Raw genomic sequence first — 22,815 nt, forward strand, 5'->3', positions numbered from 1 at the left:
TTCCCAGAGTGCCAAGCAGGCCCTTTTACCTCTTCCTGGACCTGTGCAGTGTGTTGCGCCAGAGAGCATCGAGACTGGGTTTCAGGAATCTGAGATCAAAAGCTGTTCTGGGTCTTTCAGTCCCCTGGGATTGTCTGCCCTGTGCACACCCTCTATCACAATCCTTATTATGTGTGCCACACTATATACAAGAGTCAAAATATTTAAAACAATCCATGCAGCCTTCCAGCAGAGCAGAGACTACTGCAGAGCCGCCATTCACATGGACACTTTTGCAAATGACATCTGCAGTGAATTAATCGGAAACTTGAATAAATATTTCTTAATTACCCAAACCCATACTTATTAACTCCGCTGGTTCGAAATAATTTGCCACCTTTCCAGTCCCATTCATAGCCCCAAACCCACAAGAAGCACCAGCAGTTCTTCCACTGGGTTTTTTCACGGGGTCCTACGAGTGAATTTGTAGCTTGGCTGTATGGGAGGACAATCGGTATGAGCCAGTAACACGGACTTGATTAACATGCAAGCTGGTCTGAGCTGGCACCCTTCCCATTTTGATTCCAGTACGATACAGTTTGTTTTGGGGTCTGACTTTGTTACAGTGCAAACCAGAAAGATCATTAAGCAAGAGTGGATTTGCAGGCCTGCCTCAGGATGCAACCTTCATGCTTCAATTAACAGTAAAAAAAGGCTGTTTGCAGCAAAGGTGTCTTTCAACAACATTAATTAAAAAAGCTGTCTCCTCCTCTGTTGCTCTTAATTGCATTTCAGCCATTAGTTGCTTTTTAAAGCATTATCTCCTTGCTATAATGAGTCAACAGACTGCAGCAGGTAGTATCACAATGCACTTTACTTCAAGGGCCAATTTATCACAACGTTTAGGAAGAAGCCCAAGATAAGGCAGAGGAACCCATTCTTCTCACAGGAGTAGTCCCTTAGGGATGAAGTACAATTTAGCAGTACAATGCTTGACCCAAAACATATGGCAATACTTGACAGTAGTTCTCTAAACTGGCACTGTCTCCTGCGACTGCACAAATACCGCAGAGTCGGGTAGCTAGATGAGAAATGCAACGCGCGGGTCTGAGCTCGCAGCCACGCTGCCGTGTATATGAATCAGTAATGTGAATCCCAACAGACTGACTTACTGGCGTAAGGAACCAAGTATTATTGTATTCCCAGGAGGTGGGGAAAGATTCAACTCTTTTGCTTTTGGCTGTCAAAGTGAGGAATCTGATGTGAGGAAGTTATCTCAGCTCTCTCAAAAGTTAATGAAAAGGGATAGGCACTCAGAGGTTGAATCATGCCACCTGTCTTGGACAGCCTTCTTCAAAAAGGATGAATCATTCTCTGGAGGTGTCTATTCCTTTCCACTGACTATCAAAAAAGTCTAGACAAATAACTTCCACACGACTGCAGTTAGGTGATATGAATCCCACTGAAGATACTTGAATATAAAGATAATAATATTGTTTAATTCAGTTTATAGATCTCAGTTCTGATCCAACATCTGTTTTAAACTCAGAACACCCTCAAGCTATTAGAGTCATTTGCCAGAAAGCAGTAGCACTAGCGACTAAAATTCTGCTGCACCATCCTACTTGTGTCATATTAGCATTGCAGCCTCTCACAGAGATCTTATGTCTTCACTGCCAAAACTGAGAGGTTTTTATAGTAGGTAACTAATATATGCTATCCATCTTGCTATAAAACCCTGGGGGAACAAAGCACAGTTATTTCTACTGCACTGTAGCTAAACGAAGTCTAACCCAGAGGTGGTGGATTGGGTTGATCGTGTGTAGTTACACTGCATTAAAAATGTCCTGTATTTCATCTTCACTAGGGCTTTAACATGTTATGGCTTTTTGTCTACTTCACTGTAAAAAAAAAAAGACTGATGCTTCAGGCTGAAAGGACACAGTTTTATTTTCCAGAGTTTATAAATATATAAATAAGTATCTGTCTGATATACACACCCACACATACACACATATATATGTATTTTATATATACATTTCTTAATTTCCTAGAGTACAGATCAAGTTATAGCCAAACTGACACTAAATGTTGACTATTAAGTTATAAGGAAATGAATGGAGTTTTGAAACCTGACATCAAACAAGGTCGCTGTTCAACAGTTTAGGACAGCAAGCAACAAAAACTACAGTATCCAATAGTATATTCCTATTACCCAAGTATCCTAAATAAAATAAATAAAAAATAACCTAAATACCTAAGCGTACTCCCTACTTCTGGTCAGCATTAGCAGTAGTACTGACAGTTCCCAAAATGGAGAGCATGCCGAAAGGCATTTTATGCAGAACTCTCAACTATTCTCCATCATTTGTAACTACATTAACACAGCAGAGCTTGTTCAATCTCTTATTTGCATTTTAAAGAACCTAATTAGTACTTTATCAAAAATGCAGTTCTCCTAGGTGTTCATAATGATCCCATTGCTTTTGTTTCATGTTATAATCAGGATTACTCATTTGAAAATGAATTTGGTATTTGGGTATAACTTATAGGGAACTTGATGGGATTGAAACACTAACCCTACAATTTGCTAGCAAAAAAAGCCCACCAGCTAAACCATGCTGCAGCTTTACCACTGGGGAAGAAATATTCTCAGCAGACCAGCACATTACAATTCAATTTTGCACATTGGCTCAGTTCATTTGAAAACAAAATGAGAAGCTGAAATTCAGTGGCAGAAGGGCTGATAACCTTTACAAACTTCCACAGAAAAAAGGATGCACCAGTTTATATTAGCAAAGGATGAAAAGGGAAACGGTTATGTCATTTGAGTTTGAGCTCCAGTAATAACATGAAGATCTCTTACACAGAGTCTACTCAGGGTTTACATGTATCAGAGATCTACCTACAGCTTCAAAATAAGCCCTTAGAAATTTAAACAACAAGCTTTGCTTTGGTCCTGAGCACAGGGATAGACAACACGGGCCTCTAAAAAAGCTCAGCAAGACACGGAACTGGAAGCAACGGTTTCATTACAGATCTTAAAAATAGGTGGTCCTTCTCATTTTGTTTCATGTGTTAATGTGACAGCTTATCTAGGTCTGAGCACAGTTGTGTTCTTACAGCTCACTTCTGCCTGTGAAATCATTTCCGAAATCAGTTTAACTTTCAGGTGATGCAAAGACCTTGATTCAATACTGCAAAAGGCCACAAATGTTCCAGTGAAGCTATGTGATGAGGAAAGAGCCTTTTACCCAGGCCAGAGTTTTTGTGCTAAACTTTTGCCCAGGTGCCACAGGCAGCCTGTGACCAGCAACAGGTCCCTCTACCAACACCCCGCACCCCCCGTGGTACCTCCAAGCTCCCTCATTACCTGGAATATTAGGATCGGCAGCTCTAATTGCAGTTATTCATCACAAGACTTTGAGGCTTGAATATATGGAGCCAGAAGAAAACAAACAAACAAACGAACAAAAACCCAGCCCTGACAGAACAAGCTCACTGTTGCCATAGGGGGTTTACAGAAACATTAATTCCATAAGAAGTCACGGGGTTCAGGAAACAGATTTCAGGAGAAGTGTAATATGCTGCGATGGGACCTTTAGTGCATTGCACGGGGTTTTGCATGCTCTGACAAACATTCATACTTCTCTATCGTTTGCAGTAAATTCTACCAGCTCCATCGGCAGAACTGGGACTAAATTTCCATAGGACCTTTCCAGACTTGGCTTTCCATATCCTAAATAGAAGTACACCCCTGAATCAAGGGAGAAAAGAGGAAATCTTTAATTCACAGGTGCAACTAACCAGGGCAGGTGATGGTCTAGTTGCATTTATAGCCTGTGCTGAAAGATACCATTAGATTTTTATGAGAATAGCCACATAAAGCATAAAAAAACCCAAACAAAAAACCCCCACAAACAAAATCCCTAAGGCAGGCCTAGAACATTAAGTGGTGTCCTTTCAGTTTGAGCTCAGTTTAGGGGCTCTTAATGAAGGAGAAATAAAGCACTGACTGCACACAAGAGCTGCTCAGGTTCAAAACATTTTAGCCTAGTGAAGGACACATGGCAAGGGTTTTCTCCTCACCTCTGTTTTTCTCGGACAGAAAAGCCAGTAACTAAACCTGAAACCTCAGAGGTTTTTGTGTGCCTTGCCCTAGTCTCCTGCTGAGCACCTGCCCAGCTTCAGAGGTTATTCTTTCTACTGGCCATTCTTTATCAGTCCAGCGCAAAGCAAACACCAAGACGGACAGCACTGCTCCAAAGATGAGTCCTCTCTTTCACCCCATCATTTGGAGTCCACTGGAGCAGACAGAAGCCTCCTTCTGACTGCAGCTGGAAAGTATTGGGCTCCACAGCCTCATTTTGAAAGTGCTGAGCACCCACAGTTCCTGGAAATCAATGAGGGCTGCAGGCACTGTTAAAAACAAGCTACTAATAACTTTCAGCACACGACAATATGTTCCAACTTTTTGCCTGTTCCTATTTCTGTATTTCTCTTTCATTCCTACACTATTTAGAAATGGCTCACATCATCACCGTATTTTTCCTCTTTTTGTTCTCTAAATGGCACATTACTTTTTCATAAGATGCAATTTCTCCTGCCACTGAGACCCATACTTTTCCTGATTGTCTCAATGTTTCTTTCTAATGTCTGGGATTTACTTTTATTTGTCATGAGTCTAATCTTCTCTCTGCCTTTACATTAGTTTTACTGTATATCAAACATAGTTCACAAAGATTTCTTGTCTGAAATGCAAGAAAAACTACTGCAAGCCATGGGAGATGTTATCATTCAGCTAGATTCTGTGATTTCGGACAAGAGGTTGTTGGCGGTCCAGATTCATTGCTTTACATAAAGTGATTGTCCGTATTTTATGATGCTACTCTTTGTATGTAATTGTTAAAGAAAGAAACAAGAGATAAGAAAGGCAAGTGCAAAAGGTTTAATTGATCTCATTATACGTCTACCTTCAGAGTCCCTTATTAAGGTTCCCAGAAGTCAGCACAAAGGTGCACGTTTGGAACAGACTCCTTTTCTCAGATGTATCAAAGAGTAGTAGAACTAACACCATTTTCTGCCACAGACTTATTTCTAAAACTCTGCTGTTTCAATGACTGTTGGATTCATACCTTGCTCCCTCAGCAAAAAGGAGAAATTGGGCCACAACTGCTGCAAGGCTGAATTTCCTCATCACCTGAAGGCAATGCCTAAGACATTGCTTTTTCCAACATACAAGAGAAGAAAAATAAATCAATAAATCACTTTCCAAAACTGTAACAGAGCTAACATTGGCTTTGGGGCAGAGAAGCTACTCAGGTGCAGGATCACAGAAATATCAAAGTGCTGCCTGGAGGCACTGGCAGACAGTCTGTATCCAAGTGAAGGTGGTGGTCAGCTTGCTCATCCCGCCTACCATCGAGTCCCAGCAGGATGCTCCCAGCCAGCCACAGTGTACGTCGGAGGAGGGAGAGCTCTCTCATTACAGCGACATTCCTGAACAACCAGAAGCTAAGTCATTAGTAAAGCAGCAATAATTATGCAAACTGAAAAGCCTATTTAAGGAAAATGGAACAGTATCATGAAGATATCCATCTGCAGTGGGATATTTTTGTTAAACATGCAGTTTATTCAAGGCAAGCAAGCTGTGCTGAAGCCTAGAAGTGAAGTTTAAATGGGAAGAACCTGCCTAGCAATCTACTTTGTGCACACTTAAACCAGAGGATAGCAGAGCACAGGCTCACATTTACAGTGGGAGCACATGGAGGATTTTCCTCAGCCTTCTGAAATTCTTAGCTAATGTTCATCAAGCTGATATGGACTAGCACTACTGTACCAAAGGAAGCAGTCAGGCCTTCCTCCCACTCCTAGTTATTTGTTCTCACCTTGTGCCAGTTCCTCCCTGGGACAGCAAATATCCATGCGGCTGCTTGGTGAACTAAATCTGAGCAAAAACTAATCTGGGAAAGAAAACAAGAACATTCATTGGCTCTCTGCTGTAGTTCATGGTGGGGCCACATAAATGCCTGTGCTGGCAGATGGGAGAAGGAAGTCAGGAAGAATAAGACTTTCTTTTTTAGCAGTGGAGCTGGCTTTAACTGGTCATAAAACAGCATGGTTGCTAATCTCAGAATAAACCTACTCATTTCAGAGTCCCAAGCAAAATAGGAAGTTATTTAAATGATATGGAGTTTACACAGTGGCAGGACTGTAGTCATGATCTGGGAAAACAGTCACTTCTACATCATCTGTGGAGGAACTGAAGACCAACCAGCCGCCACTGCAAACTCCCTGAGCTCAAAGACTTCTGTCTGTCAGACACCAGCTCTGGAGCCATCTTGCTCTAAGCTGGTGGTGACTGGACAAAGTGGAAAATCAGATCTGAGGTTTCAGGTGCTGTAAGAGAAAAAAGAATATCTCTGCTGTGCTTCCCGGAGCCCTAATCCAAGATACCAGGCTGTCCTTCAACCCACCCAACAGCAGAAGAAAGTTGCATAATGTCATCACCACTAAGCCCATCAAATATTTTATCTCCTCCCAGCGTATCATCCATGAAAAGTGAATTTTCTTCTTCTCTCTCAGACAAAAGATAAATCAGTTGGAAATTCTGTCACAGGCCTTTTATCTCTTTGCAGGAAACTGCAGTTAGCCAGCAAATGTGGTGATGAAAGGATGTGTGATCCTGTCATCTGTGACATGAGAGATTGCTAGAAGTTGGAGACGTTAGAGTTTGAAAAAGCCACCACTGCAGCTGGAGGAGAAGAGCATCAAGAAGCAACAGGAGATATCAGAGGTGATATCAGCTGGGTCACTGCCTAGCTACAGCTTTTAAAAAAGCAGCAGTTGTCTACTGAGCTTTTAACAGACTTCCCAAACCATCTGGAAGTGACTAGATTTTTCAAGTCAGAATCAAAATGTTAGTAGCTGCACTTAGCCTGGACATACTCTTAAGCAGCCAAATGGAATATGCCACTAAAAATGCTGCCTGTGGCAGGTGTGATGTATACATGATCCAGAAGCACTAGAGTTAAATTATCTTCATGGGACACCCTGTGCTAGTCAGACTTTAACCAGTCTGTTAGACATCAATTATTGCTCCAAAACACCTCAACCTTCTCTGCATTCAACATGGAGGTGGGTGCCACAGATTCTTCCAAGTAAATGTATAGGTGCACTTGTGGGATGTACGAAGTTCTGCCAGATGACAAGAAGCTACATTCACATTTCCAAGAGGTCTCTACAGGTCATCACAACAATGAAGAAGAGCTCTTGTAGTAAGACCAAGCAAGACTTGGAACTACTGCTAAACTGAACTTTTGAAGAACCCAAATAAAGTCATACTCCAAGTATGAAAGTAAAACCAGTCTACAAATTCCCAGGTCCAAAAATTCTGCCCAACAAACTAAAACTAAATTAAAACTAAAAGAAATAAGACTACTACCACAACTGAGTTCATTAAAATACTTTAGGATTCCCACTCCTCCCAGCTTGTTGTGTTCCACCTCCCTTCCTATTCCATGATGTCTAATGCAAAGCTATCTAGAAATCAATGTTTTTGCAGTGAAATCTCAGAGCTCCGCAGAGAATATAAAATGGGGGTCAACAGGCAAATTCTGTTAGGTGCTGATGTATTCTGATATTTCAGTACTCATGTGAGGTTTGACTATATTGATAAGTCTCTTAGAAACTGTCAGTCAAGGTATGGCAATTCAGACGCCTACCCTTAGTCACAGTCTCTGTGCATGAGATATTTTTAACATTGAAGGCCAACGAGAAACAGCCTGATGTTCTTCTGTGAACATACCATGAACCTGAGCAAAGGCAACTTCAAAAAAAGACATTTCTGAAGGCTTTAGCCTATTATTTTGAATGGTGTTCAAGGTGTTGCCTTGAAGGCTGGAAGCCCTTTTGCATCACAAACAGAACAGTGGAACCATACGACTGACATTTTATGCACTGTAAACACAACCCAAAGTCAACAAAGACATGTACAAATAGAAAAATAAATGTTATGAATCATCTGAACATGTGACTGCTTTTGATATTTTATCACAGGCCTCACTATATCAACCGAAATCAATGACAAACCATTGGTACCAACCAGTCATTGAAACATTTCAGCTTCATCTCCTTGCGTTTGCAAAGCATTTCAGATTCATATGACACAGTCCTTGGGTCTTCCATATATCTGCAGAGGAACTCATCGTGGCAGGGATCTCATCAGGCTCACGGACAACTGAAAACTGGTTATGTAAAGAGCTACATTCTACACGAAAGTCACTACTGGACATAGACCAATGATGAGCACAATACTCCTGTAGTTCTTCCTGAGAGAACATCTGCTTGTGTTTCTCCTATTACTAGCTGTATTATAAAACCCCGAATCTTAGCAAAGACTCTACCTCTAAAGCCAAATTTATTTTCAAGCTGTGAAACGTGGCTTTTGCAGTAGAGCAGAGGCTTAGTAATCGCATATACATGCCTTGCACTCCAAGGGTGCCAAGTGACAGGCTTCTGCTTTATGGAGCCAGTAAAGAGTGAGAATGATTTTGGAGAATGTTTTTGCTCAGCTTTGCAAACTGTATCTTATCACCTTCTTGGTTTAATGATAACAGAATAAACTCAATATTACAGCATCTAAAGCACTGAAATCAGTGCTTTTAAGAAACAATTACCTCTGAGCAGGTACAGGTGTTTTAGATCACCATTGCAATACCCTCCCCCATTGAGGTTTAAATGCCAGATGATAGTGTTAAAACCCAGCCCTACCAGATCCAAGCCAGGCTGACAACTTTGTATATGCACTAACTTATCAAATCCAGCTTTAAATTAAATCTGGGTTGAATTTGAAGAAATTGGCTCTCTTTGATGAGCATAAACTTACTATTCACCTACCAGAAGCAGATGCTAGTGTATTTTTAAATATTCCATAGCTGACTGTTGTTATCTCTACAACATAAAAGCAGAAAACCTATTTAGGAAGCATGTAGCATCTCTGGAATTTTTAGCAGAATGCATCTCTCCTGCTTTCCTGTGAAAGCATCACCCATTTTTGTCTGCTAACTATAGACCAGAATGTAATGGAGATGTTTGGCAAAAATATCTCACACTGACACAATGTCCCACTGAGCAGACAGGTTATTTTTTGATTCTGCTATGCTTACTTCCACAAGATCAAATGAGAGTTAAATGCTATTAATGCCCTTAATGACATGTTCTTAGCAATAAACTCAGTCAAATATAGCAAGATGGAATGACTGAGTCTAGGACAGGCTAGTGAGACCAGACACAAGTGATTCTGAACAGCTGTTGGCATGAAATTCAGTATTTGCAACACTGCACAACTATTCACGTTTTGGTAGTACAGCAGTACAAGGACTGGAAGACTCATCATTGGTCAGTACAACAAAAATACTTTCTACCATTTCCGCTCTTTGACGAGTCTCATGTGTCTCCCAAGAGCTCACAAAGAATTATGTCTGTTAAAACACTACCTTGGCTGTGGCAATACATGCTCTTGCCTTAGAATGAGCACGAACTAAACAGCAATTTGGCATGTGCCCTCATCACATCCTCCACCCACTCAGTGGTTTGCATGCTCCTGTTCTATCTAATGCTGTCATATTAAAATTACAGAAAGTAAACTACAACAACTATTAAAAGTTTTACCTTCTAAATATGTGTAAGGCATAGCCCTTACAGCTAATGCCTTTCCCGTTCCCACTGTGTTAACATGAAATTTAAGTGGCACACGCATCAGAAAACACTTGGTCCTGTTCCCTGCCACCTTTTCCCACATCCCAAAACAGTTCCATCACCACGTATTCAGATAACTAAAGAGTTACCTGATCTCTTCATTAATACTTTTGCTGATGGTTCTCTCAATGTCTTATCCTGTATTTTAACAGTCAACTTCAGTGACAGCAAGAATTTCTAAATATCATGCCCATTAAAAACCTTTTGCATGCAAACCAATAAATTCTATTAGTATGACAAGACTGCCAAAGAGCAGTTTTCCTGCTTTAAATCAAAAAAGAAAAGACTTAGGGAAGATATGTAACATCCTTCCAAGCAGAAAAGACTGATGTACAAAGGAAAAGACTGCTCTTTTAGATATCCAGTGAAAACAGGACAGGAACAGGCTCCAGCTGCAGCAAGAGGGACTGAGTCCGGGCACTAAGAAGGTGTCCCTCACCAGGGCTAGAGTGAAGGATCTAGGGATGTTACAGCATCTCAGCGGAGTCCTTGGACCTAAAGAACACCTCCCAGGAAGACCTATGGCAGGCCTACCTTCTATAACTGCTGCTGCTGTGGAAATCAGCCCACTGCACCTGCATCTGTTGCCTTACTTGATACCCTGTCTTTCTATCCTGCATCCACTTCTCCAAATCCACCTGCACTCACTGTGTCCTGTGTACCTGGATACTCAATTCCCCTTGTCACTGTTAACTTCCTTACATCTCATTATTCTGCCTGAGTTGTCCCCAATATGTGCACATTATCTACTTGATGTTTGTTCAGCTAACTCCCTCCTCCCTGCTCCCTTCCTTATTAATGTTCATTGATGGTAGTGTGATTCCCTGTGTTCTAACACAGAAACCAATTCTTTTAGCAGCCCGTTTACCCTTAAAAGTTCCCTGTATCTAACAAAACTAAACCCTTCCCTTTCACTTATTCATTTTATTTCTTTCTTTCTCTTTTTATTTCTTTATTTCTTCCTACCGAACCCACTAGTGCAGGTGGGAGCAAACAGCTTGGAGAGTGACCGCTATCGTGCTCAGGATGACGGATGCTCCCCGTAATCCTTTGTGATTTAATGAGGAGTGGCATGCACACACGTGTGGACATAGTATGGGCTCAGACAGGCACAGACAAATCCCATTATACTGTGACAGGTAAATGATTTTTTGAGAAGGTGACAATCACAGACCCAGGTACAAAGTTCTGAAAACACTTGCTTTAGAAAAGGAACATAATAGAATTTCAAAGGAAAATCATATTTGGGAGTTCAGCAGCTGCAGTAAGAAGTTGTTTGAGTTGGTTGAGTGTGCCCACTAGAAGGATTTACCCTTCATTCTACCTGAGTGGTGTGTATGATTACATAAGATTTTGGGGCAAAAAGACCCAGCTCCTTCAGTCTGCATAGTTTACAATTAACATCCACCACGACTTTCACTTGTATTGGGATTACACTATCCATACTCACTTTTATTCAGGCTGAAAAAAAAAGCAGTCACACCTAGATATTGTTGGGTTATGTCAACTGGTTTAAGCCTGCTTGTGCTAGTCTCTCTAGAAACATACACAAACCCAGAACATTACATTAGCACTTCTTTCTTGCAAATGGAGGTCACAAAGAGCCATAAATGAGCCTCACACCACCACCTACAAGGCCTGGTGTTTTTCAGGCAATTTATTGTCATCTGATCTCTTCTCCTTGGTACCCAGTGACAAGATGCATGGGAATGGTTCAAAGCTGTGCCAAGGGAGGTTTAGACTGGACATTAGGAAGCATTTCTTTACAGAGAAAGTGGTCAGCCACTGGAACAGGCTTTCTAGAGAGGTGGTCAATGCCCCAACCCTCCAGTGTTTCAGAGGCATTTGGAAAATACCCTTAATAACATGCTTTAACTTTCAGTCAGCCCTGAAGTGGTCAGGCAGTTGGACTAGATGATGGTTGTAGGTCCTTTCCAACTGAAATTTCTATTCTATTCTATTCTATTCTATTCTATTCTATTCTATTCTATTCTATTCTAATCTAATCTGACAGTAACACAAGTTCCTGGCCTGCAGACTTGGTCATTGTAACACTGCAATGTCTTACAGCATCACACAGGGAGTCATCTCTTGTCTTTCAAGTTCAGACCTACGAAGCAGAGCAGTGTCTCATGATTTTGACCCAAAGAACTCACAGCAGTCACAACACACACTGCAAAAAGCAGCAAAACAAGGTAACTTCTATGTAGTCACCAAGAACTAGAGAGTGATTTATGAATTGTGGAAGGAGAAAGGGACATGTGATTGCTGTTCCCTTTACAGAGCTGGGAGATACCAGCCATAATGCCATCACAGTCCGCTTCACCAGGGTGCTGGAAATTCTAAGTTCATTTATTCGGTGTGACTTTCACACACTGTTCTCCATTAAAAGTCATTCAAAATATCACCAAGGTTTATGTGGTTGATAGACAGAGGCTAGTGAACACCAGTTGTCAGTGGAATTGGGATGCTGCAAGGCAGACAAGCACATGAATCCTTTTGCTGCATGCATAGAACCCTTTACACACTGTAATGCCAGAAAATAAGGGGAAATAAACTAAATCTGGGTATAAATAAGATGTCATCCTTCATATCCAGTAGTCCAAACTATTATAAAATAACTGAACTATCTCAGACCCAAAATGGAGTTCACTTTTCGGTCTCGAGTTGACCACTAGAAGCTGACCTATAGCTAATGCTGACTTGGGCAGGAGAATCCAGAAGTGATCACTTCATCACACTCCAGGTAGTAAAATGGCTTCTTACAGAGTGGAACAGAGTGGAAGACAGTAAAATAAAGAATTATCAGCATAGAATTATAAGCACGAAAGAAAACAATCACAGCTTTTCATACCTATACGCTAACTGAACCTATCATAATTCTAATTGTGTAGAAGAACTTGGAGCTCTACTTACTTTCACAGAGACGTCTTCTCAGCTTCCCCCGAATTTTATCGATGGCGTTGTAATCAGAGACATGAAACACGTGAGCAGACTTGGGTTCTGAAGCAATCTCATCTAGTTCCTCTTTTAAGGCTTCGCCAACACCCACAACAAAGATCCTAATCCCAGCCTGATGGGCTGCAGTGGCTGGATCCAACACATAATCCTGGCTCCTTCCATCAGTCAGAAGGATAGCCACTTTTTTAACAGTCCGATCACTAAGTCTCCCACCAGCTTCTTTGGAAAAACTGTAGGTGTTGATGTACCTGAGAGCATCTCCAGTGTTCGTATTACCTCCATAATACTTAATTTTTCGTGCAGCCTCTTTGATTTCCTCACGGGTTTTGTACTTTCCCAGGTCAAACTCTGTGGTTGGACGATCACTGTATCGCACCACACCTACACGAGTTTTGTCTGGGCCAATCTCAAAAGTTTCCACCAGATTAGACACCCACTGCCGAACTTTCTCAAAATCTTCTTTTCCAACGCTGGAGGAGGCATCCAAGATGAAGACAAGGTCATAGTGAACATTCTTGCAACCTACAAGGGTGGCAGAAAATATCACTAAGGGAAGCTGAAATACGAGTATCAGACATACTAAATATCCCTAGGCTTAGCTCTCTAGTGAGCCGTTTGGAGGAGGCAGCAAACCTCCTCTCTATCCTGCAGAGAAAGTGCAGATTCTCAGCCTTTCTTACTTGTGATTCACCTCATCTACTTCAGGACATCTAGAGTAGATCAGAACACACTTCCCTTGAAAAGGCAAACCTTTTCCTTCACTACTAACTGCCTCTGCTCAGTCTTTCACCCACACCATCTGCATGCATATAAAGCTATTTTTCTCAGACTTCACTGCAGTGCCTTTGCTCAGGCAATGCTCTAAAATGACCTTGGCAGATCAAGAGATCTGTCCTGACCTTGCCTGTGCCAATCCAGACCATGAGTAGCGAAGCTTTCATGTTCCTTATTGCATTAACATTATGATTTATTTATGCTTAGCTAGAAGCAGTTCTTTTGCTCAGCATGATATCCTGGTGAAGCAAGTTTGTAACAAGATTACTTTGATTTTGAGGCTCTCTACCGTTGACTGTTGACTGAAGGATGACTCACTGAATACTGGCATGGCTTCCTTGACAACAAAAGGCAGTTGCTCTGTAAGGGAAAAGTTCACTTATCCCTACAACCACCCTTTTGGCTCCAGCCATGATATTTGTAATTTGAGGCCTGTGTAATCTAAAAGGCAAATGTATTTGAATTGCAGCTTGCTGGCCCAGTGAAGTCAGACTGGTCATATATTTGTCAGCCACTTGCCAAGAAAGTAGATCTCTCAGGAGATGTTTTCTAGCTCTTTCTGAATATATGTAAGCCAAGAGGCAGTATATTCATAAATGTCCCACAGATGCCAAAGATTTATCATCATAATGCCTGAACTGGACAAAATGTATATAAATACAGACATGTGTTTATTTAATTGACTCTTATTGTCCATAGTCCCAAAGAAATTATGAGTTTCAAGATTGAAAGCTGCTCTACAAAGTCAATTTATCTATGGTCACAACCATTAAACATTGTTTCTCCTGTAGTTCTTGTCTCACATCATCTCACAAAATATAACCACTTATTTGAACCAGTGGTAAAAAGCTAATTTGACCAATCATGTGGAGAACAAAGCACATATAACCTGATACAATACAGAGAGCTGGTCCATACCAGTGCCTGTGTTACTTTATTTCTCCCAGAGTGACGGTGCTCTTCTATGTCCCACCGAACTGAGATGTTATATCTGTCCTCTAAACTGTTGCCAATTGCCTTTAAATTCTGCTGCTTTACCAGAATCTGAGCTGTTAGCCCACATCTGCCCACATCCACTAAGAGCGGATCTGTTCTGTTGACTCCTGTTTCACTGCAGGACCCTGATTCACAGAATCACAGAATCACAGAAAGGTGGGGGTTTGAAGGGAACTCCGCAGGTCATCTTGTCCAACCCCCCTGCTTGAGCAGGCACACCCAGAGCAGGGGGCTCAGGACCGCGTCCAGACGGGGTGTGAATGTCTCCACGGAAGGGCACTCCACAGCCTCCCTGGGCAGCCTGTGCCACTGCTCTGGCACCCGCACAGGAAAGGAGTTCTTTCTCATGTTTAGGTGGAACCTCCGATGTTCCAACTTGAGCCCATTGCCCCGTGGCCTGGCGTTGGGCACTATTGAAAAGAGCCTAGTCCCATCTGTTCCCACTATGACTGTGTTAGTAACCTCCTCTGGGCTCTGACCTGGACTAACCAAGTTACCTGCCTTGGTCAGAAAATTTGAGCGTATTTGTGAGATACGTAACTCCAGGGTATGCCCACCGAGGACAGTTTAGCTCTCCATACATTAAAGAGTGACATTCCCACTGTACGGTTTGCACGTTTTTACATCAGATCAGTTCCAGCCAGGTCCCAAGCAACTAAATGTCCATCAGTGACTAAGACCTCAGACCTGCCTGACCTCTGTGGACTTGCCTGGAGAATGGCTGGCCCTGGATGCTGTCTTTAGACCTGATCCAGACCTTGACTTCCTGACTCATGTTCTTGGCTTGATCTTGGACCTGCTTCATCAGTATGAACTTGTCTGGGAATTTGGGTTACCTGTTGAGCCTGGCTGCCATCCCCCAGCCTTCCCTGCTCCCAGGATGGGGGTGGTAGGAGAGTCTGTAGCTGGTGAGACCCTGTCCTGCCAGGCCAGGGAGACCCCCAGCTCCTGGCTCCCCATCCCTTAGGAAGCTGTCTGTCCTTGCTGCACTCCTGATCAGAGCTAAAGCACTGATGTAAATACACCCAATGTGGATGTAGGCTGAGGACTAGGGCGTTTTCCCCAGAACAGACCAAAGAGTATGGAGGTATCATACACAGATCATCCAGTCAAGCACTTGATTGACAGCCACCTGAGTGAACAGAAATATGAATCATGCTACCCAAAGGTAGAAGGAATGATGCTGTTGCCATATTTCCTCAGTGGGTTCCAGCACTTGAATGCACAGGAAAGTCAAAAAGTCTTATTCAAACACCAGAGCTAATTTATGATCATCCTGGGGTTGTGCACCTGCCCTGAAGAGGACAGGAATCCCAGAACAGCCCACTGCACTGGGAAGAAGCTTGTGGGTGGCTCATCCACTTGAGGAGGACTTGCCTTCAGATAACAGTAAAATCATTATAGATGGGCATTATACCACTGTAGGGCCATGCTCATGGTATTGGATGATTGCCATGAGAGTGGTTGGATATGCAGCTGGTGTGTTGAGAATGATGATGAAAAATGAGCATCATCAGTTGCTGTGTTAATTCCCATAGCAGGGTACATCCCAGAGACCTGACCCAGGCGCTGCTGTTCCTTCAGTGTCTAGGGAACAACCCATGGACATGGGATCACATTGGGAACAACCCATCCATATGTGATAACGTTGGAAACAACCTGACCACATCGGATCATGTTCTGTGACGGCATTTTGTGAGTGAGGCAACGCTTGTCTCTAACCACAGAGTAAGAAAGGTCTGGCTGGAAACACACAGTAACTGCCTCAAAGGTAATCAGAGTGTGGAGATGACTGAATATGTCATTTTATATTATCAGATATAAGTTACGTTACATCTATGTATATTGGCTAGACTGCCAAGTGTAGTTCTGCTTGGTTTTTCAATATAAAGGATATAATATATACCAGTAAAGGGTAAGCAAGAAATCTCCACTCTGCCCCATCAATTCATTATTATATTAATCTATTCTGTTTGAAAGAATATTAAATAAGTGAGACTAACCAGAGTATAAAACCCACAAGGTACAAGACCTTCCTGTTGCTTATTTTAACGACTCTCAGCAGATGAGATGACTGCAATTAAAAACCAAACAGAACAGACAGAATGAATCCTGTTGGCATTCAAGAGCAATGAGTCTTAAAATAAGAGGGGATTAAGGTTTAAAAAGTGATGCCTATTCAGACAGTATGAAGGGAAGAAATAGATGGTCCTTCAGGATCATTTTCTTATAGTCAGTGATTCTTTGCTTACAGACCTGATGGCAGTGAGACGAAATGTTGCAGAAAAGCTTTTAGCAAATATTAATCTGCATTTTTAACACAGTAATGTCCACTGCTGGACAAAATTGATTGTTTTCCAAGAATTCTATAATAATATTGTTTACTGGCAGGAACAGTTCATGTTAAGGGAATATAGGAGATAATTCATAGAAAGTGAACTTTCAGTTTTGTAATTACAGGAATACTCTCTGGAAGCATAATTCCAGGAGTTGTATTCATCCACTCAGACACTGAGTCAACCGTTTTGCAATATTGCCATTAAAAATAGTTCACAAATAAGCCATAATCCCAAAATGAATTAAAGTAATTACAGAATGAACATATAAATGGAACCACCATATCCTTCCTGTGATTGATCCACAGACAGAAAAAAAAGATGAGATTTTGCTTTGTTTCATTACTAAGTGCTTATTGTTGTTAAACACAAAAAGCCTTATATAGATCATGTAACAAAACTGTAAAGCAGCTATTCCTTAGACTGAGACAAGGTCTAAAAAATACTTTTCTTTCTTATAAATTACCTAAGGCTACACAATAGCATCTTTCCTAGAAAAAGAGACAGAAAGCCTCCATCTCAAAGTACCTTTGGGCTTTTTTTTACCAATAAACTGTGTGATTCTACAACTGTTTTCTGTCTCTGAGATATAGCATCATTCACAGCCAGATAACTCAACTCTTTCTACTCCCCCCAAAAAAACAATGCGTCCGTGTCAAGTCTGCCTAAAGGCACAGTCCCTCAGCTGCACCATCCCCTAATGCACTCAGTGGCATTTGGGAGAGAGTGCTCATCATCACAGGCCTAAAGCCGTGCCGGGGACTGTGTTAGCAACTAGACAGTATGAACCAAGGGAGGGCACAGTGTCCTGGCCCTGCTGAGCTCACTAGGGAAGTCCCAGCCAGCCAGAAGACACACTAGATCTAATCTGAAACCCACTGAAGACAATGGAAGAAGTGATCTCCACGCCAGTGCAGGGTAGATGAAGCACATCCAGAGTAAACTGCAGGCTTCTCCCCTTGCTGTGGGTAGCTGCAGAACCAGAGACACTAGGTAAATCATAACCTTGATCGCTGAGCTATCTCTATCCCTAAGGTCTGTTTTATGTCTTTTCAGCAGTAAATGTCTTGCTTGGGTTTTATATTGTTTTCCTCCTAGCAACAATAGCTTCTCAGCCACGTCAAAGGCCCAGCAGCTACTTATCACGAGGCAATAAGCCGAATGGCACGTACCTGCTCTTTGTGCCTCAATTCTTTCCCCGCTGAACATGAATGTGAGAAGAACCAGGAGATGGGGCACACGGCGTCTTCCCATAATGGACATATCTCCTCTTTCACATCAGCTTGTCTTTTCGTTGTGATGGGAAGCTTGCTAGAAATCCAATCTGTAGCCTAAAATAAAGAGCAAGTGTTATCTCATAGAAACGCAAACAGAAGTAATGATGCAAGTGATGGGAGCAACGTTCTGGGGAGTTGTCTCTTCTGCCTGTCATTTTAGTTGACTAGACAAAAACTGCTCAGACAAAGAGGCAGGAGTTTTGAAAAGCTATAGCCTTTCACTGGCTCTATTCAGTGTGCAGCAGTCTGAACGGAAAAAGGAGAGAGATTACCAGATTATTTACTTTAATTGAGCCCACTGCCAACTACACAATCAACGCACTGGAGTGGAAACCATTCCTGACCTGGCCCTCCCACACATTCATCATTAGGAGATCCACAAGGCAGAGCTGAGATACAAACCACTGCAAATCACACACAACCCGTTGCCACTTCACCCATTGCTGCTGTCAGCTCCTGAACCTCAGAAATGACGAACTCTAAAAATACATGGCTGTTTTCACACACGTATTTGTTGCTAAAGGTCCTTCTCTAGAGGAGTAAATTCATCAGCATCTAAACATATCTTTCAACTGTTTAGTTTAAAGGAGTGCAAAAGCTCAGGTGGATGATCTTCAGTTCAAGGTCTTTGGTTTGAGTTTACCTTGACTGAAGCCGCTGAAGTCAGCCGCTATTGCAACAAGCCAGGCAAAGTGGCTGGGCTGTTAAAAGTTCAGCTATGTTTTTTACAGAAAATTTTATTATTTACTTATTGCTGTAGTTTTATTATTTTTTATTAGACAGGTCATAAAATCATTACAGTTCTATATCCCATGGACACACGCAGGGGAAAAGAGTTTCCGTGCTGTAGCTCCTCACTGCTTAAGGAATCATTTTGGAAAACTTTCTCCTAGCTCCTGAATCAATCTTTTCCTCTTTAAAGCACAGATTTCTTTGTTCATTTTCTTAGGGAATTTCTGTTTCCTCTGTTTTTTAACATGCACATCAGCTTCTTGCTGTTGATAGCTGCGTAAAAGAGGCATGAAGGGGAGACTGTATGTTGTAGGTCATTGCTGCAGAGTCGGTTATGTATTCTAAGATATTTCTTTTCAAAGCAATAGGGTTCTGTGGGAATCACGGACAAAAAGAATGGCGGCGTCAGCATTTGTTCAAAACCAGTTTTGATCAGGCAAATGTTGGGCCTATCTCTACCATGTGTCTCAGAAATAAAGTGCATGTTGTGATGGTTTAGGAAATAAAAAAGAGGAAAATCTTATGTAGTTGTTGAGACGTAGCTGTAAATCCTTATTCCCAGGACAAAATACAGGCTCCTATATTTTCAAAAGTCCATACCATATGCAGACAAGGAGAAAAGCAATACATCTAATAAACCCTGCACCCTGCAAATAAAATTTGGAAGTATCTGCCAGTAGTGGAACAGAACTGCAAGAAAGAATTAAACAAAAAAAAAAAAAAAGGAAAAGAAAGAAAAAAGAAAAAGCATGCTTATTCAGGCACCATCCCTAAATCCAAAGGGCACAGGCAGGTGTTGTATTTTACACCTCAGCCGTACGGTGTCCCTGCGAGACAGTGAGGTGTTCAGGTTTGAGCAAGCTGCAAAAGGTTGCTGGGTAAAAAGGGCATGAAAATATCACCATGCCCTACAGAAGTTAGAATTTCTTTTTAAATAAGTACATTACTGAAATACCAGTCAGGCAGCTGCCTGCAGAGGGATCAAGACAAGCATTACTTAAAATACCTTCAGCCCAAGGTTTTTCCTTCTGTGTATTTTTTAGGAAACATTGTTTTCTGGCACTGGTTATGGGAGAACAGGTTAGTGGGAAACCAGATCTGCCATGCAATGTTCTGCAGTTCCAGTGGTGAGAGCTCAAAATGTCCTTTCCCTGCGTCTGGACTTGCACGGCTGCAAAGTTTTATAAATACATTATTAAAAACAGTCTTTGCCAGCTGCTAACCCACATGAGGCCAGGATAAAAGGATCAGAGCACCAGCTGGTGTCAGTCAGCAGAACGGCAGCAGGACGGGCTGACACTGGCTCGACAGGCAGCAGGCGCGGCGGGGAGCTTGGTGGACGTGGCTCACTGGGTGCACTCGTGAATTCTGCCCCCACAGAAGGACTACCTACATGACCAGGTCTGAGAGCTGCATCTCCAAGGTGTCATTCCTCTCCACTCTTTGCCGAAACAATTCAAGAGCTCATTGCTGTATTATGAATGCTGAAAGGTGTCTCAGAACAGTAATTTAGCCTAAAAATATTGGGAAAAAAAACCCAGATCAAATCAGAACATCTGCTTAAAATCGATAATCATAACCTGTGGTGGCTTAAATAAACATTTGTGGTTCAATATTATTCTTACATTCAGGCCAAAATACAACATTTTATCCATTTTTATAGCACGAAGAATTGAACCAAGTCTCTTAACTTGCAGCTACTTTATATATGGATATATCAGTGAGAGAAAATTGCTCCATTCACAACAACAGGACTCATGTCATGGCAAGGAAGCCTCCGGTGGTATTAGAAGAAAGGTTGGAGATAAAGAATTTTTAGTGATGGGTTTTCCACACTGGTTTCTTTCCCACCTCAGTCTGTCACTGTGAGACTGAGCCCAGTCTGAAATTACAGCAGCTGATCAACATTTATTTCCCCTTCCAGGAGAAAGGGTTGAAAAGGAGCCAAAAGTGGGACAGTTTAGGCTTCTGAGTGATCCAAGAATAGGAAATTCTCTTCAGTTTACCCTATTTCCAAATGGCCAACATGGATTTTTGTATTACTATTATTTTTAGTTCAGCCTATCATGTGGGAATAATTTTGCTCAAAGCGGCCCAAGTCAGTGTACATACTTTAAAAGTACCTCCTTTTTACTTTTTATCTCACAGACATCACTTTGAGATTCCCTTGTGACACATTTAGCTGTATTAAGTGATATTGTAAAAAGAACTGACAAACCCTATCATGTCTGAGTTTATTACCAAACTGTGGACTCTGTGTCTGAGGCTCTGTTTTTAATAGTTTAATGGCGAAGAAAAGAGGTGAGTAATTCTAGCTACATTCAAACATGATGTGGGAATGGCATCCAGGCTGAAAAGCATGTTGGTAAATGTTAAAGTGAGCTCTCTACACTTAAAATACAGGCATAGTACTAAGCTATTCATACCGCCTCACAGCTGAACAAACAATATGCAGAAGATAGACACAAGCTCTATATAACCTTCAGCTTCAGTATGGCTTTTTCAGGAGAGGAGGTATAGAGTTTTAGGTTAGTCAGCATCCATCTTAAGGCCTCTCTACTTTTGAACAATAAGTAAACATTCTTTGGGAAATGTACGCTCATAAAAAGCAGCATTAAAAAAGAAAAGAGCTGAAGGAGAACTGGGTCTTCTTATCTCAAACATATTTTAATATTTTGCTCACTGTTGGGCTTCCCTTGCACTCCTGCATTTTATGGGATGCTGCTTTGTCTTCTCGAGCTTTATCCCTTGAGGCTGAGAACAGAGCTAGGGCTCTGCTTTCCTAAGAACCACATACATATCCAGAACAGAACCACGCAGCTGGGCTGCATTTTGTAATGGGGTTTATTTCTGATTGAACCAAAGTCAAAGAATATCCTGACATCAGTTTATTTAGAAAATGAAACTCCTGTCCACTACAAATGAGATGATGGTGTTTTCTACCCTGCGCTCTCTGTCTTTGTCCTGCCAGAGCCTGATCCTGAAGGGACATATAGTGACTTTGTTCTAAGCTTCCTTCTCAGATAATGCTGTTGCATCATTTTAATTCACAGGACAAGGAGGAAAAACTTGTATGAAAGAATAGAAGCAGAACTGTTTGCTTAGAAGTGGCATCTTAAGAAAATACAGGGGCAGATACAAAGAATGTTACAGAGAAAAAAACTACTGGATTTCTAGGACAAGCAATTTCAGCACAAGCACTGGATATTCCCTATCTCAGCCTCTCCAGAGACTGCTCTTCTGTCCTGGTTTGAGAGAAGTCACCAACAGCAAAAACAACGTGAGATGGAGATGGAAAAAAACCAGAACACTTTCTGTGATCTCTTTCATCCTTCAGAGGAGTGATTCAGTCACAAACATTAATAAAACAAAACAAAACAAAACTGGAGTCAATACTAAGATGAGCATTTCAGAAGTGTGATTTAATAAAACTGCTTCTACCTCATGCGAGTAAAAGTTCAAAGACCCTACAGGGACAGTATAAAGATCAGTGATTCACAGCTGAATGTAAAAAGCATGTCCAGTTATGGACTTTAGCCTGCTCATTAACATATCTGAGCTTTTACTTACGTTTTACTAAATTATACTGTTCATCTTACTGTTAAATTCAAGAGGGGCTGATACTATTATTGTGCCTAATTTCATCCATTTGTCTGCTGCCACCGAGCATCACCGTGCATCATATAAATGTTCTAACTATGCTGGCATTCATAATGTGATTTTAAATGTCTTTGGTATGCTCTTCTGAAGAAGAGGTTAGCCTGGGGTGAAAAAGACAGTGTCCAATTATACAGCTTTTCACACATAAAAAAACCAAACAAACAAAAAAACCCAGAACACTAATACATCTGATGTCCTAGAGCCAGCTTGTTGATCTTGCCTCTTCCAACTACTGAACTAAGCAATTCAATTATCTAAATTATTGCTCATATGAGCAGGAAACCAACCATATAAAAGAGAGATGGGACTTTCTTTCCCCCGATCAGCCCACGCAGTCGTAT

At 41.6% G+C, this 22,815-nt stretch overlaps 1 protein-coding gene across 3 annotated transcripts in view; it reads right to left on the reverse strand.

Annotated features, from left to right (window-relative positions):
- Window positions 1-22,815, reverse strand: part of COL22A1 (collagen type XXII alpha 1 chain) — a 262,270-nt gene that overhangs the window by 198,554 nt on the left and 40,901 nt on the right. For 2 of the 3 annotated variants that reach the window (XM_075085889.1, XM_075085890.1), the window contains exons 2-3: window positions 17,978-18,136; window positions 12,655-13,221 (exon numbers count right to left, since the gene is read on the reverse strand). In XM_075085889.1, the coding sequence (XP_074941990.1) occupies window positions 12,655-13,221; window positions 17,978-18,068 (658 nt within the window). In that variant the 5' untranslated portion in view covers window positions 18,069-18,136. The remainder of the gene's footprint in view (window positions 1-12,654; window positions 13,222-17,977; window positions 18,137-22,815) is intronic. The other variant, XM_075085891.1, reaches the window with a different exon arrangement.

This window comes from Phalacrocorax aristotelis, chromosome 2, assembly GCF_949628215.1.
Source record: "Phalacrocorax aristotelis chromosome 2, bGulAri2.1, whole genome shotgun sequence".
Taxonomy (NCBI): Eukaryota; Metazoa; Chordata; class Aves; order Suliformes; family Phalacrocoracidae; genus Phalacrocorax; species Phalacrocorax aristotelis.